This window comes from Vigna angularis, chromosome 1 (genome assembly GCF_016808095.1).
Source record: "Vigna angularis cultivar LongXiaoDou No.4 chromosome 1, ASM1680809v1, whole genome shotgun sequence".
Classification (NCBI taxonomy): Eukaryota; Viridiplantae; Streptophyta; class Magnoliopsida; order Fabales; family Fabaceae; genus Vigna; species Vigna angularis.
This window is the reverse complement of record NC_068970.1, coordinates 45703369-45717932: the sequence shown is the minus strand read 5'-3', so window position 1 is coordinate 45717932 and position 14564 is coordinate 45703369. Positions and strand designations below refer to the sequence as shown.

The following is a 14564-nucleotide window of genomic DNA, read 5'->3' as shown; positions in this document are numbered from 1 at the left end:
TACTTCTAACCATAGGAAGCCAATGCACTATAATGATCAAAGTTTTTACAACAAGGCTTTTATAACAACCTCACGTCAAAAATATAAAACACCTCTCTAACCCTCTAATCAAAATATAGGCAGTATACAAACACACTAGCAGCAAGAATCCCCTCTCCTGAAGTCCAAACCCTTTGAGTCACCCTCAAAGTCAAGAACGCAACACGCTCTTCTTCCTGTAATCACAACAGGGAACCTCAGTCCAATCTTCACAAGATTGTAGCCTCTGATCTCTCAGTTACACCCAATATGCAGATATGATCAGCCTTTGTACGTGTAGTTAACTTGTTCTTCAAGAATTCACAAGTAGATGATCACCACGGTCACTTCTTGTTTCTGGGAGCTCTTTCTCTCTTTCTTTAAGAATTCACTTTCTGCAAAAGATATCACAAATTGTTAGATTCACAAAAGTTCTTACAGAAATCAAATTCGCGTCAATTTATAGATAAACACAACTCTAACGCATTTTAATCGACTAAGGTACTAATGTAGTCGAATATAGCAATTCTGTTATTGCAATTAGCAGCAATCAATGTAGTTAATTGAATGTACAATTAATACAGTCGAATTTCATTTAATGTTTGGTCAACATATTTAAAAAAATAGTCGTTGTGACAGTTATATCAAGCATTAACAGTTATTCAAAACATAACAAACTCAGTCGAATACAACACGCATGTAATCGACTTTATAACAGAGTAAAACATTTTTGAAAACTTTTCTCTTTGAAAAACTCTCACAACACACTTGAAAAATTTTGTGCAAAGACACGAGTTTTAATCGACTCATCCCATAATGAAATTGACTTAAAATTGTTGTTTTGTCACACAATTTAAGTTCAACAAAAGTGCTTGTGGTTTTTCTTTTCCAAAAACATGGGTCATGCATTCATGTATAAAATCACATATATAACACAGTGAAATGCAATGAACAACATAAACAACACAATCATGTTCTCAAAAACGCATATAACATGTCAGCATAGAACACGTAACACCAAATACATGTGTTTTATTAATTATGTGTTGTCATCATCAAAAACTCAAATGTCACTGAGATTGTGGGTCTAGCTAAACCAGTGTTCCCCTATCAACAATCTCAACAGTCATGACACTTACAATATTATGGGAATAAAAGCTAAAATCTTAAGAAATCAAATCAGATTTTTTATTTTTTATCCTAATAAAATAAAAACTAAAAATGCAAATCAACATATTCTCTACCACTCTTCAATTTAAAATAAAAACAAAGAAAAATTACATAAACACCCTTTTCTTATTTTAAGTTTATTCCAACAATTTTATCTACCAAATAAAGAGTCTCATGCAGTCATGAAAGAACTAACTGAATATCACCCATAAAACTTTTAGAAAGATCTACCGTATTGTTCTTGTATTGATAATTTAACACAACCAAAGTTACACCACTCTTTTCTTGCCTCTTCTTTTTCATAACTAATTAAATATTTAAACAGAAAAAAGCATTTATCCAAATTAGAGAATTTAACTTTTAAGTTTTTATTGGTAAAGTCCATATACCGTTTTAATTATAAGGTCCATGGTATTTTTTCTAATTTACAAATTGTCTTGCACAAAATAATACGTATCGTATCATTACATGGTTTTGATTTTAATAAAATGATACACCACTGCAAAAACGACCTTTAACTTCTGTTATTTTGGACATTCAACGTCCAATAGAGCACCAATGTCTTATTGGTAGACATCAATTTGACGTTGAACGGTTTTGACACTAACCGACGTCTTATTTGATTTTTTTTAAAAAAATAAATTTATTTTTACAATAAAATCACACCTGAAATACATATAATGTTCCTAGCACATCAAAAAATTATGCGTTTCAAGTCATTATAATACTAAACAATCTAAAAAACAATCCAAAATACTAATCTTCTTGAAGGGTTGAAAATGGAAATCACCGAAAGAGAATGGGCACAAACAATGTAGAATGAACATAAGTAATGAAAAGGGAAAGTGTCGTCGTCGATATCCGAGAACTCAGGCACAATAACTGTACTAAAAGCCAATGAAAATGAATTTTAATCGATGTAAATGAAAGATAGTGGTTCCAAACGTAATATAATCCATGAAAAATGATTTTAAATGATGCAAAGTGGAAGAAAACTAGCCACCTTAATGGCGAACGAGAGAAAGTAGAGGAAGAAGATGAACACAGCGAGAGAGAAAACGCGTAACAAGTGCTTGCGTTCTGGAGTAGGTGTAAATGTAAGGTATTTGACGTCATCCCCCCTCTCAACTGACATCAAATTGCTCTAAGATGTTAGGTCCTCTTCCCAACCGACGTCTAAGTGGTAAAAGAAATTAATATTGACGCCCAAAATGAGGTAATTGTGCACCTTTTTTATGTCTAGGGAGGGGGCCGATGCATAAGTGGTAAAAAAATTAATATTAACATCTAAATGAGGTAATTTTGCACCTTTTTTACATCTTTGGGAAGGGGAAGTTGACGTTTATTTCAAATTAGACATCGAGGGACCTATAGCCTACATCCAAAGTCAATAAAACAGTGATTTTTCAGTTCTGGGTGCAAACCATTTAACGTCTTACTTTGAGAAAGTCAATGCCTTATCCATATTTGATGTCAATGATCTCTCCTAATCAACGTCTATAATGATATTTTATTTACAAAGTTGTTACCGATCATTTTTATGTTATATTTTCTTACATTAGATGTTAAACATGTGACGTTAAATGTTATTTCCGCATTAGTGATAATCAATTATTAAGTGTGTAACACCCTCCATTGTGTGTAAGAAAAAATAGTAGTATATTAACAACAAAATTTAATATTATTTAATTTAAAAGTTGAATGATGAAATAGATATAATAAAATTTTTATAGGACTAAAAATTGCATTTGTAAAGTTACAAAGACGAAAAGTAAATTCAAATTTTCATTATGAAAGTTGCGTTATCTATGCCGAAACTTTCTCCAAACCTTGGATAAATATCCTATAAAAGCAAAGGTATGTTTCAAGGAAATTTGCAAGTACAGGTCACAAAGCATCAACGACAAAACTCTGATGTCTGGTCAGTCATTCCTGACACGTTTCTCTTGAGGTCAAATATAAACGGTGCTTGGTGCATATAGTAGATCCAATAGTTATTTATAATTTTCGTAATGCACATTATCCAAGGTTCAATATCCATATTTAAAAATAAATGAAGATTATGTAAGTAAATGACGATCTTAACCTTCTTTTGGGATGTCAAAATGACTTATAGGTATCTAAAAACTTGAGAATCAAATATATAAACTATATAAAAGTAAAAAATATTTTATATATTAATTTATATTATGAAAATTGAGGAGCCAAGATTAAGAAAGCTCCGCCATGATGAACGTCAAGAGCCAAATAATTTATTAAAGCTTTAGTGGCCGACAGTGGGTACAATCATTTTGAATTTTAGCAATCCATATAATCACGTATTTCTCCCACTTTCTTTGTTTTCACATGGATCATTTTCTTGACAATTCTATTTTATCAAACCGATTCATATATATATATATAAACAAGTATATGTGAGGCGAGATATTGATACTCAAGGAAGACCAAATACCTATAAGGCTAAGGAAGGCCAAGCACCTTCGAGGCTAGAGATTAGTCGAACACTTATGAGGTCAAGGAAATCGAGCACGTAAGAGACCAAGGAAGGTTGACCACCTGTAAGGGCAAGGAAGGACAAGCACCTATGGGCTAAGGAAGGCTAAACACTTATGAGCCAAAGTTTAGCCTAGAACCTTTGAGGCCTGGGAAGGATGAGTACTTGTGAGGGCAAGGAAGGCAAGGACTTGTGAAGTCAAGGAATGTTGAGCACATGTGAAGCCAATGAAGTATGAGCACCTATGAGGCCAAGAAAGACAGAGCACATGTTTGGCTAAGGAAAGTCATGTACCTGTCATGCCAAGGAAATTGGAGTATCTCTGATGTAAAGGAAAGGCAAGCACCTATGAGGCCAAAGATTGGTTAATGCATGTCAAGTATTTATTTATCAGGCCAAAGAAAGAAATTAAGCACAACTTAAGAAAATAAATAAACAAGAATAACTAAAAAAGATAAAAATATTTAACAAAATAAATATATTAAAAAATTTGATAAAAATATCTAAAAATAAATATCATATTTAATATAATTTGATTTATTAAGTCTAAGCAACAAATTTATATTTTCTTTAAATTTTTATTAATTTGATATTGTTTCAAATATTTATATAATCTTATTTTGGATAATATTTTTTCGATATTAGAATGATTATATTAATTTTTAGAAATCGTTGATGTTATGATGTTTGTATAACTAAATTAGCTAGAATTTCTTATTCAGACATAGTAAAATCATACTTTGATGTTAGTTGGGCTTAAATAAATATTCATTGAAACTTTTTTCTTTTATTGTTATCTTATGTAATTTCTTTTTAACGGTTAATAAGGAGAAAGATATGTCTAATTAGATTTTAGACGATACTGATATGTTTTCTTAAAAGCTACAAAAAAAGTATTACTTATCTATTGATTTGAAAGTTAAAAAAAAAAGTGATTTTATGTTTTATGTGTTATTTGTGGAGTAATAATATTGAATCTTTCTCCCACTTGTTCTTTCATTAATTTATTGTTATATGGTTATGGGAATGGTTGAAGGAAGTTTTTCAAGATTTTCATTTTTTTTATTTGGTTGTTCTATTTATGAAATCTTCAAATAGCCCTTTGCTTAAAGTAACTATTATTATTGTAGTTAATCAGATGATTTGGATGAAGAGAAATTATAGTAGATTTTAGGATCCAATTGTGTTTTCTTTAACTATTTTCAAATTAAAGAGTTTGTGAGTATGATAGAAAATAAATCTAAAAAGCATGAGTAATATTATCTTTGACTTTTGGTGCTGAAATTTTTCAATATTCAAACTAGGAAAGATTGAGTAATTTTATTTATATATGGCAAGTTCCATATGCTAATTAACTTAAAGTGAATATTAATGGTGGAGTTAGGTATTGTCTTGTTTTGGCTTCATGTGTGCTAGTGTTTTCTATAAAAAAGTTGGAATAAATACGCCGATAGTTTTTCAATTTTTTTAGGAATACAAATTTTATTTATAGTAAGTTTATTAGTCCATTTATGATTTAAGCATCCTTGAAAGAATTACTTTTAAAGGATTTGATTGAAAAATGATTATTCTTTAGTCTATCGTGGTTTCTTTAATCAATAAGTGATTCCTTTGAGCTTAGAAAAGGATGACATAGTGCTTGTATTTTTGTATACAATTTAAAGTTTCTCATATTTTTTGTAAAACAAATTATTCTACCAATAAATTAACTAATTTAATTTAGAGAACCATATAAATAATTTAATATTCTACTTCTATATATTTATTAATTTTTTTTTATAATAATTATAATTTGCCTATAATATCGTGTAAATTTTATAATAAATTTAATGTAATCTTATAACAAGTTTAATGTGATTTGATACTTTGTATTATGTTATTTCATTTTTTTAATGAATTTTATGATTAACATGAGCTTATGACAAAGAATAGCACATTTAACCCTAACCTTAATTAATAACTTCTATTAAGAATCATGATCTGTAGCGGCATAGCATTGGATACCACTATGAACAAAAATCATTTAATAAAAAACCACTAGTGTTAAGAATCATGGCATTGCATTGGATACGACTATGAACAAAAATAATTTAATAAAGAATCCCTTGTATTAAGAATCATGTAGTGGCATAACATCGGATACCACTATAATACAACAATTCTTGTGAGAACATCATAACAAAACAAAATAGTTGAAAACGTTTATTTGACAAACCAAAGTTGTCAACTTTGACAAGGACACGTGATGTTTCCTTATTGGTTGGTTTGTAATATTTTATTAACAAGGTGCATTTTGTTGTGAGGGTATTTTTGGAAAGACATTTGAAATTCTCCTCTTCATTTTGCGGTTTCGTTTGAGACTTTCTTTCTTTTCATCATTTTCATTTCTGTCTTCTTTGTCTCCCTCCACCATTTTCACTTTCTGTGTAACATTGCTTTCACTCTCGCATGTCTTTTTGTCCATCGAAAGAAATTTCGTCATCGTGTATCCCTGTTTTCGGGTTGGTGCATTTTACTCTTCATCTCTCTCCACCATTTTTACTTTGTCTGGAGCATTACTTTCACTCCCAAGGGTCTTCCTCTCTATCGAAAGAAATTTTTCACTCGAGTTGGAAATATTGAGGGACAACTGAATTACTTATGCAGTCACTTTGATGAACAACCTCGTAGTTAGATTTGATAGTATAATGTTATTTACTTTGATTAGGAACATTATGATTACTATATTGCTTCATAAATATTGTAAGGTTTTTAAGACTCAATTGCTTTATGAGTTTTCAAAGTTTTCTTTATCAATGTTTAACTTAAGATTTTACCAATTTCTTATGCTTAATACATAAGTCTTCCACAACAAGTGGTGGAAATACTTAAATCAATCAAGCATATAAGAAAACGTTGAAAGGAAACTCATTTGGAAAGCTTAGAAAAACATTATTTTTGGGAAATTAACTGCATCTACTAAAGTGGTCTAAAAATTATGAGTTAGTAGTCATTTGAAATATTTTTGAGTACATTCCAACAAAACAAGAATCAACTCATTTGGAGTTCGATGAAGAAAATTATGATAAAAACAAGGTCAAAGGTGGCATGAATGTATAAAACGTTAACTTTAAGGAATTAACTGCACTCAGATGTCCAAAAATCACAAATTAGTAGTCATTGTAAAGAGTTGAGTCTATTTTCCAATAAAAAAGAATCACATCATTTGGAGGTCTATGAGAAAAGTTATGATTAAAATAGTCAGCAAAGATCAAAGTTACATGTTATCTCACTCAAATTGTCTTTGGGTAGTGACGTTCTCAAAGTTGGGTATTGCAGTACAATTCTTTGAATAAAACCAAATTTGTGTACGTATAATCATTTACAGGGCCATTGCAATCGATTACAAGGAACTGTATGACCTACACTTGTTTGAGGACTTCACCTAACTTGGTCATCACACCAACATTGAGTCTTTCCTCCAATATGGACTGCCCAAACCTCAGTTTTCAAACCCTACTCACACATAAACACTAAAAAGAAGTCTCATCCATTGAAGAAATATGAAAAAAAAAATACTTAAATTGTCTTTGGGGAGTGACATTCTCATAGCTAGGTACTGTAGTACAAATTTTTGTACAAAACCAAATTTTTATATGTGTAATTGTTTACAAGATCACTGTAATTGATTACAAGGGATTGTATGACCTAAAAGGATAATGAGAATGAAAAGATATAAAGTGGGAGGAGTATTTTCGGAAACCAATTCTCAACCGTCTTGCACGACAACTTTTTCAAAAAAAATATTATTTTAAATGATCCAATAGCATTTTGACACTTGTCCGTTGTCAAAAAATGTTTCGTTATTATAACATATCGAGATCCTTATCCAAATGTGGTGACAGAGGTACTTTATTTCATCAATTAAAATTTAATATTTATAGATTTAGTGTCTTTTATTTTTCTTATAAATTGATATTTTTAATTAAATTTTTATTAAATCTAATTATAAATATTAAATGTTTTTAATTGTTAATCATTTAAGTTGTTAACAATCAAATAAAATAACAAATAATATAAATTTTTTAATTATATATAATGCAAACTAAATTAAAAATATTTAAATTTATTATAAAATTAAAATATAATATAATTAAAATAAAATGAATATAAATTATAAATATTAAAAAAGAGATAATAAAAATAAAACCGTTCAATGTGTTGCATAAGTATCTCATAGTACCGGTATTTTAACACCACATCCTGTAGTACCATTTGAGAGTTTCTCTCATTATTATTACACACTCTTTATAAAAATTATAAAAATTAATTTTCGTTAAGACTATTTTATCTCTATAAAAACAATTAAATGGTAGTAAAATGATACAAAAGACCTTTTTCTTTCTCATAAATGTTATCATAAATGTTAGGTAAAAACCTACAATAAAATTTAAGCATAAAATCAAACAGGCTATCTCTCTTATGCGTTCCATCTCTTCTTCACCAATATGCAAATAACATAAGCATAAAATCTAAAAGTTATCCCTTTTACTGGTTCTATCTTTAACCAATATGCAAATAAAATTAGTATCGGAGTCTATCTTTTCCGACTGCTGCAATAGAAGTTTTGAATTAAAAGTCTGAAACTTTAAATGGATACATTGGAAACTCACAAGTGGTCAGTTGAGCTTGAAACCGTCGAAACACTGGGATCCCTTACCGTTATTATTGAAGGAGTGGAGAGTTCCGCCGTGGGGCACACGGTCTTGTTTCAAGGAGAAAATAGATCTACTCTGTTTGCTAGATTCCTTGGCACAACGAATCTCTGCATCTCTGAAAGTTTGGGAGCCTGATCCGAGGTTGTTGAAGGAATTTCCAGTTACAGGGCTCTTGATCTTGGCCCGGCTAAAATCTTGTGACCCATCTTCGGAGTTGTTGAAGGACTGAGCTGTTGCAGAGAATTGGGGGATGTGATTTGGAGTGGGGTGTGGATTGTTAGGGAGGGAAAAGGAGGTGGTGGTGGTAACAGAAGGGGTGGAGACACTCACGATGTGATGGTTATTACCTCTCTGGTTGTCGATTTGGGTAGAGTTATTGCTGTTCGTTGAGCCACGCTTGCCGTTGCTTCCATATGCCATGTTGCATAGAGGGAAGTGGAATTTGGGTTTTGGTTTTCCTCTCTTCCAGTCGGAGTACACAGGTATATAGGACAGAAAGGAAGACTGTGGGAAGAGAAATTCGGGGCAACTTCGTATGCTTACATTCATACAGTTCTTAGAAAGTCATTTCAGAATCTCTCTTTCCCTTTCTTTTTTCTATTGCTTTGTTTACACCGGATTGGAAAGATTGGGGGAGAGAAAGAATTAATTCAGCTTTAAAAGATGTGAGATATAAAATAAAACTGTTTAATTGATAAAAATTAAAGATTATTAAAATAATCTTAGTTATTAAAGTAATATAAAATAATAATTATTAATTTTATGTTTAATTGTAAAAATGATTATAAAAAAAAATTAAAATTAATTATTAAATATTATTTCCTAAAATATAAAAGAATTGTAATTTAGTAAAATAAAAAAATTATTTTTTAAATGTAATAACATAAACATTATAATTTATTCATTTAATAATTATATGATTCTAAAAAATCTTATAAAAAACATAGACGTGTTATTTTGTGGAAAATGAAAAATGAAGTATGATAAACCCTTTTTTTTTTCTTGGCTCTCCTATCCTCACATTAATTTCCATACCCAACTACAATAAAGTTACCCATAATTTTAGTAACTTGGATTATAGGTAGTGTCGCAACCGGAATCGCGACGGGACGACGATCCAAATAAAAGAATAAAATATTGAAAAAGAGATTTTGGAGTCGCCACCATAGTTTATTCTGGAAAACTACGGAAAAACCATAAAATGATAAGGCATGGTCAAATTAAACCAGATTCTTGGTTCGGGAGTCGGTTACGTGTAGGGAAGGTATTAGCACCCTACAACGCCTGCCCTAAGGCAGTACCTTTAACTAAATGTGCGAATGTGGATGTGGTTTTCAAAGTATTTAACTTCCCCTTAAAATAAAACTCTAAAGAAACAAACAATATTTTTTAGTTTTTTTTGGGCCCGACAAGGATTGACCTTGCTCCTACGTATTCTCATGTGAGAAATCAGGGTTACGTAGTTCTTTTGAAAACTGTTTGAGAAACTTGTTCGAAAATTTGTTTGGAAAATTGTTTGGAAAATGATTTGGATTTTTGGGAGAGTGAGCTTGACAAGGACTGGCCTTGCTCCTACGTATCTCCACTTTTGATGGAGAATCAAGGATCACGTAGTTCTGCTAGGCGATATTGTTTGTTGTTTGAAAAGTAGATGTTTTTAGGTTTTGAAGATTTTTATATTTTTTGGTATTTTTTATTTAGGAGAATGAAGAGGTTTTTAGCACAAGGACGATGCGTGCGATCACACATGTGCCTAAACCTTTAAAACATATTTTTTTGGATTTTTAATTTTAGAAAAGAGAAAAGGTTTTTAGCACAAGGACGATGCGTGCGATCACACATGTGCCTAAACCTTTGAAACATATTTTTTGCGTAATGAGTACTAGGCTGATGCGTACGATCGCACGAGCACTCACACGGCTTTTTTTTTCCTTTTATTGTTTTGCGTAATGAGTACTAGGCTGATGCGTACGATCGCACGAGCACTCACACGGCTTTTTATTTCTTTTGTTTTGCGTAATGAGTACTAGGCTGATGCGTACGATCGCACGAGCACTCACACGGCTTTTTATTTATTTTATATTTGGGCAATAAGTACTAGGCTGATGCGTACGATCGCACGAGTACTCATACCGAGATTTATTACATTAAATGTTTTTTTAATGTTTTATATATTTTTTATTATTTATCATTTTTTTTCCTTTTTTGAAATAAAACGAAATGAACAAATTCACTAAAACAAAGGGGTGTGGGGTATCTTACAAGGGGTTACATCAGTAAAAAAAAAACTTAATAACCAAACAAATAATAAAAATAAAGATACAAAAGCCTAAAAATAAAACAAGAGAAACAAGACAGGGATGTAGAGATAAAACCAGGAGTGACGTGTGAAATTGATGCTCCTTTGTTTGGGTCAATGCTGCCAGGGTTGTTTTTATTTTGTTTGCACATAATGGGCTTTAAGTCCAAACGAAAACGGGGTGTGAAACATGAAACCGTGGGTGTAGATAAAGTTCCTTCTCTTTTATTATTATTTTTTTTTAGGGTTTGGAGGGGTCTCAAAATCTTCCCGTTCTTCTCCGCGCCAGATCTAAGAGAGATCCAGGGCCTCTTTCTTCTCCCAGCAGCTCGCCGGCCGCCGCTCCAACCAGCGTTTTCGCCACTTCCGATGCCCCTTGACGAGACCACCGCCGGCCGCCGCTCCAAGCTCCCTTTCTTTTCTTCTCGCGCGGGAGATTTGCACTGGACTGATACTGGCTGCCGCCGCCTCCGAGACTGTCACGGGTCACTGTTAGATCTGGCCACTGCTGCCACTGCCGAGCCCCGATCCAGTCGCCACGACGAAACGACCCTTACGGGGAGTCTTCTATCCGGTCCACGACTCCGCCGACAACGGCACTCAGGCCGCAAGCCACAGTCGTCGTCTCAGCACGTGCAGACTGCCGCCTCCAAACCAGACCAGCCACCGCGACAAAAACTGGCCACCGTTGTCCTTGCCGGACTTTGTTTCCTGATTGGTGCCGCCAGCATCACTCTCCCTCTTTTCACTTTTTTTTATCCTTTATTGATTGATTCAGTAGTGATTCACTTGTTTCACATTTTGTCTATTGGATTGGAAACAATAAGCCTGTGTTGTTGTGTGTAATGAGTTGATTCGATTACGAGAAAATGATGAGTAAAGGTGAAAAATGGATTGTTTGGAGGTGATGAAAATGGAGGAAGAAAGGTGTTGGCCGTGGGGGGTGTTGGTGTTGATGGTGATGGTGATGATATGGGCTGTGTGTAAGGATGAAGGTGATCAGAGAGGGTTGAACAGAGAGGTCAAGATCGGATGATGAGAATGAGGAATTGCTTATGGTGGCTGTGACAGTGGGGAATATGGATGGTAGGTTGGGAGCCGTGAGGTAAGGTGAAGATGGAAGGGATGTCTTCATCACAGGTGTCTCCCCCCCCTTTTCCCTCTGCTGCTTGCCTTCTTTCATAGCCAAATCTCAGAACCCGTGAGCCTCCCAATCTACTCAGAAATCTTCCCGTGACCCTCTTTTCTTTTGCATGCTGAGCTACAGTTTTTTGGCCGTGAGAAAACAGGGTGAGGGCCCCTCAATCTTGTCTTCTTCTTCATACGGTGGACACCCTGTGCGTGTGGTTGCTTCCTCTTCTGTGCATGCTGGATGGTGAACCGAAATTGGTGTAGATGAGTTGATTGAAACTGGAGCTGCTGTCCGTGTGTGCTGGACGGTTGTTGGACGCTACTTCTGGAGTTGGACGTGAAGCGTTGGCTGGTGATGGTAGCTGCCGTGGTTGGAGGAGAGGAAGAAAATGTGTGTCGTGGTGGTAGGGAGGTTGAACGTAGAAGGAGATGATGAGGACGGTGAGATTGGGTTGAATGGTGGTGATGTGGTGGTTCACGGGTTTGGTTGTTTGCAGGTCCGGTGCTGGAGGTGGTGAGGTCAGAGGTAGACAATGATAATGAAGTGGGTTGGTCTGAGATTGTGAAATGGTGAGTGGAGCACTCATCGTAATGGGAGGTTGATGGTGCCCTAGAGCCACGGGAGATCAGGACGAGCGGCCGCGGAAGACTAAGGACGATTTGGACGAATGGCAGAAGGATTAGGACGAGCGCCAGGATAGCGAGGACGAGTGGTAGAATAGCGTTCAAAACCGAACGCAAGAAATACGAACGCTGGAGACCGAACGTTCAAAAGAGAAATCGAGCGTTCAAGTGATGACCGAACGCTCATTAAACAAACAAAAACCGAACGCTCGAAAAACAATAAAACTGAACGCTCACTAACACAAAACGCATCAAAACCGAACGTTAACAAACATGACCGAACGCTTGATGATGAGGACAAACGGTTGAACAGCTTGGACGAACGGTTGAACAATGGTGAAGGACGAACGATTGAACAGTGAGGAAGGACGAACGGTTGAACAGTGGGGAAGGACGAACGGTTGAACAATGGTGAAGGACGAACGGTTGAACAGTGAGGAAGGACGAACGGTTGAACAGTTTGGACGAACGGTTGAACAATGGTGAAGGACGAACGGTTGAACAGTGGGGAAGGACGAACGGTTGAACAGTTTGGACGAACGGTTGAACAATTTGGAAGGACGAACGGTTGAACAATTTGGACGAACGGTTGAACAATGGTGAAGGACGAACGGTTGAACAGTGGGGAAGGACGAACGGTTGAACAGTTTGGACGAACGGTTGAACAATTTGGACGAACGGCCTCAGCAACAGTGGGGAAGGACGAACGCTTGAACAGTTTGGACGAACGGTTGAACAATTTGGACGAACGGCCTCAGCAACAGTGGGGAAGGACGAACGCTTTCAGCAACAGTGAGGAAGGACGTACGCTCACTATTTGGACGAACGTTTGATACCCCCCTTTTTTATTATTTATTTTTTTTGCTATTTTATTTTATTTTTTTAATTTTTGTTATTATATACCCTTTTTTTGTATTTTTGATATTTATTTCCTTTGTTGGTGAAAATAAATTTTATTTAATCAACCCGGACGAAATTGAGTGTTGACAGCTGCCCCTCTTTACTTAGATTTTACTAGATCATATGATAAACAAAGTTTTCATATTATCAGAGTAAAAGATAAGTAAAGATAGAAATACCAATTTCGTCTGGATTTCAAGATGAACAAGAAACAAACATAGAATAAAACAAACAAACAAAGCTGAGAGAAATGAAGTGCGACAACCTCGTGGAAGGTCCACCAATGCTACAGATGCAGTGAACGAGGAAATATTTTTTTTTTTTTATAAAAGTAAATTTATTAATCAACCCGGACGAAATTGAGTGTTGCCCCTCTTTACTTAGATTTTACTAGATCATATGATAAACAAAGTTTTCATATTATCAGAGTAAAAGATAAGTAAAGATAGAAATATTAATTTCGTTCGGATTTCAAAATACACAAGGAAAAACAGAGAATTTTCAATGACAAAGAAACAGGAACAAACAGGAAAATTTTTTTGAATTAATTAAAAAAAAAATTTGTTTGTTGTTTTTTTTTTTGTTTTTTTTTCAAATAAAATGAACAAGATTAAATGAATGAGAAATTTGAATTTGATTGGGTTCGACCATTGTCATGCAGAGGGTCGTTTGAAAAAAAATTAAACTCTGTACCTGACCATTGCCATGCAGAGGGTCGAGACAAAATAAAACTGAAAACTGCTTTCGACCATTATCTTGCAGATGGCCGGGATAAAATGGAACTGAAAAAGTGCGCTCGACCATTATCTTGCAGATGGCCGAGATAAAACAAAACTCAAAAGATGCTTTCGACCATTATCTAGCAGATGGCCGAGATAAAACAAAACTGAAAAGTGCGCTCGACCATTATCTTGCAGATGGCCGAGATAAAACAAAACTCAAAAGGTGCTTTCGACCATTATCTAGCAGATGGCCGAGATAAAATGGAATTGAACAAAGTGCGATCGACCATTATCTAGCAGATGGCCGAGGTAAAACAAAACTGAAAAGTGCGCTCGACCATTATCTTGCAGATGGCCGAGATAAAACAAAACTCAAAAGGTGCTTTCGACCATTATCTTGCAGATGGTCGAGATAAAATGGAATTGAACAAAGTGCGATCGACCATTATCTAGCAGATGGCCGAGGTAAAACAAAAGAAAAGTGCGCTCGACCATTATCTTGCAGATGG

At 34.3% G+C, this 14564-nt stretch overlaps 1 protein-coding gene across 1 annotated transcript; it reads right to left on the bottom strand.

Annotated features, from left to right (window-relative positions):
* Positions 1 to 8194: 8194 nt before the first annotated feature.
* Positions 8195 to 9020, bottom strand: LOC108319388 (uncharacterized). The gene has a single exon (XM_017550502.2). It carries the CDS (start codon positions 8926 to 8928, stop codon positions 8341 to 8343), a length of 588 nt encoding a protein of 195 aa, XP_017405991.1. The 5' UTR covers positions 8929 to 9020; the 3' UTR covers positions 8195 to 8340.
* Positions 9021 to 14564: the final 5544 nt, after the last annotated feature.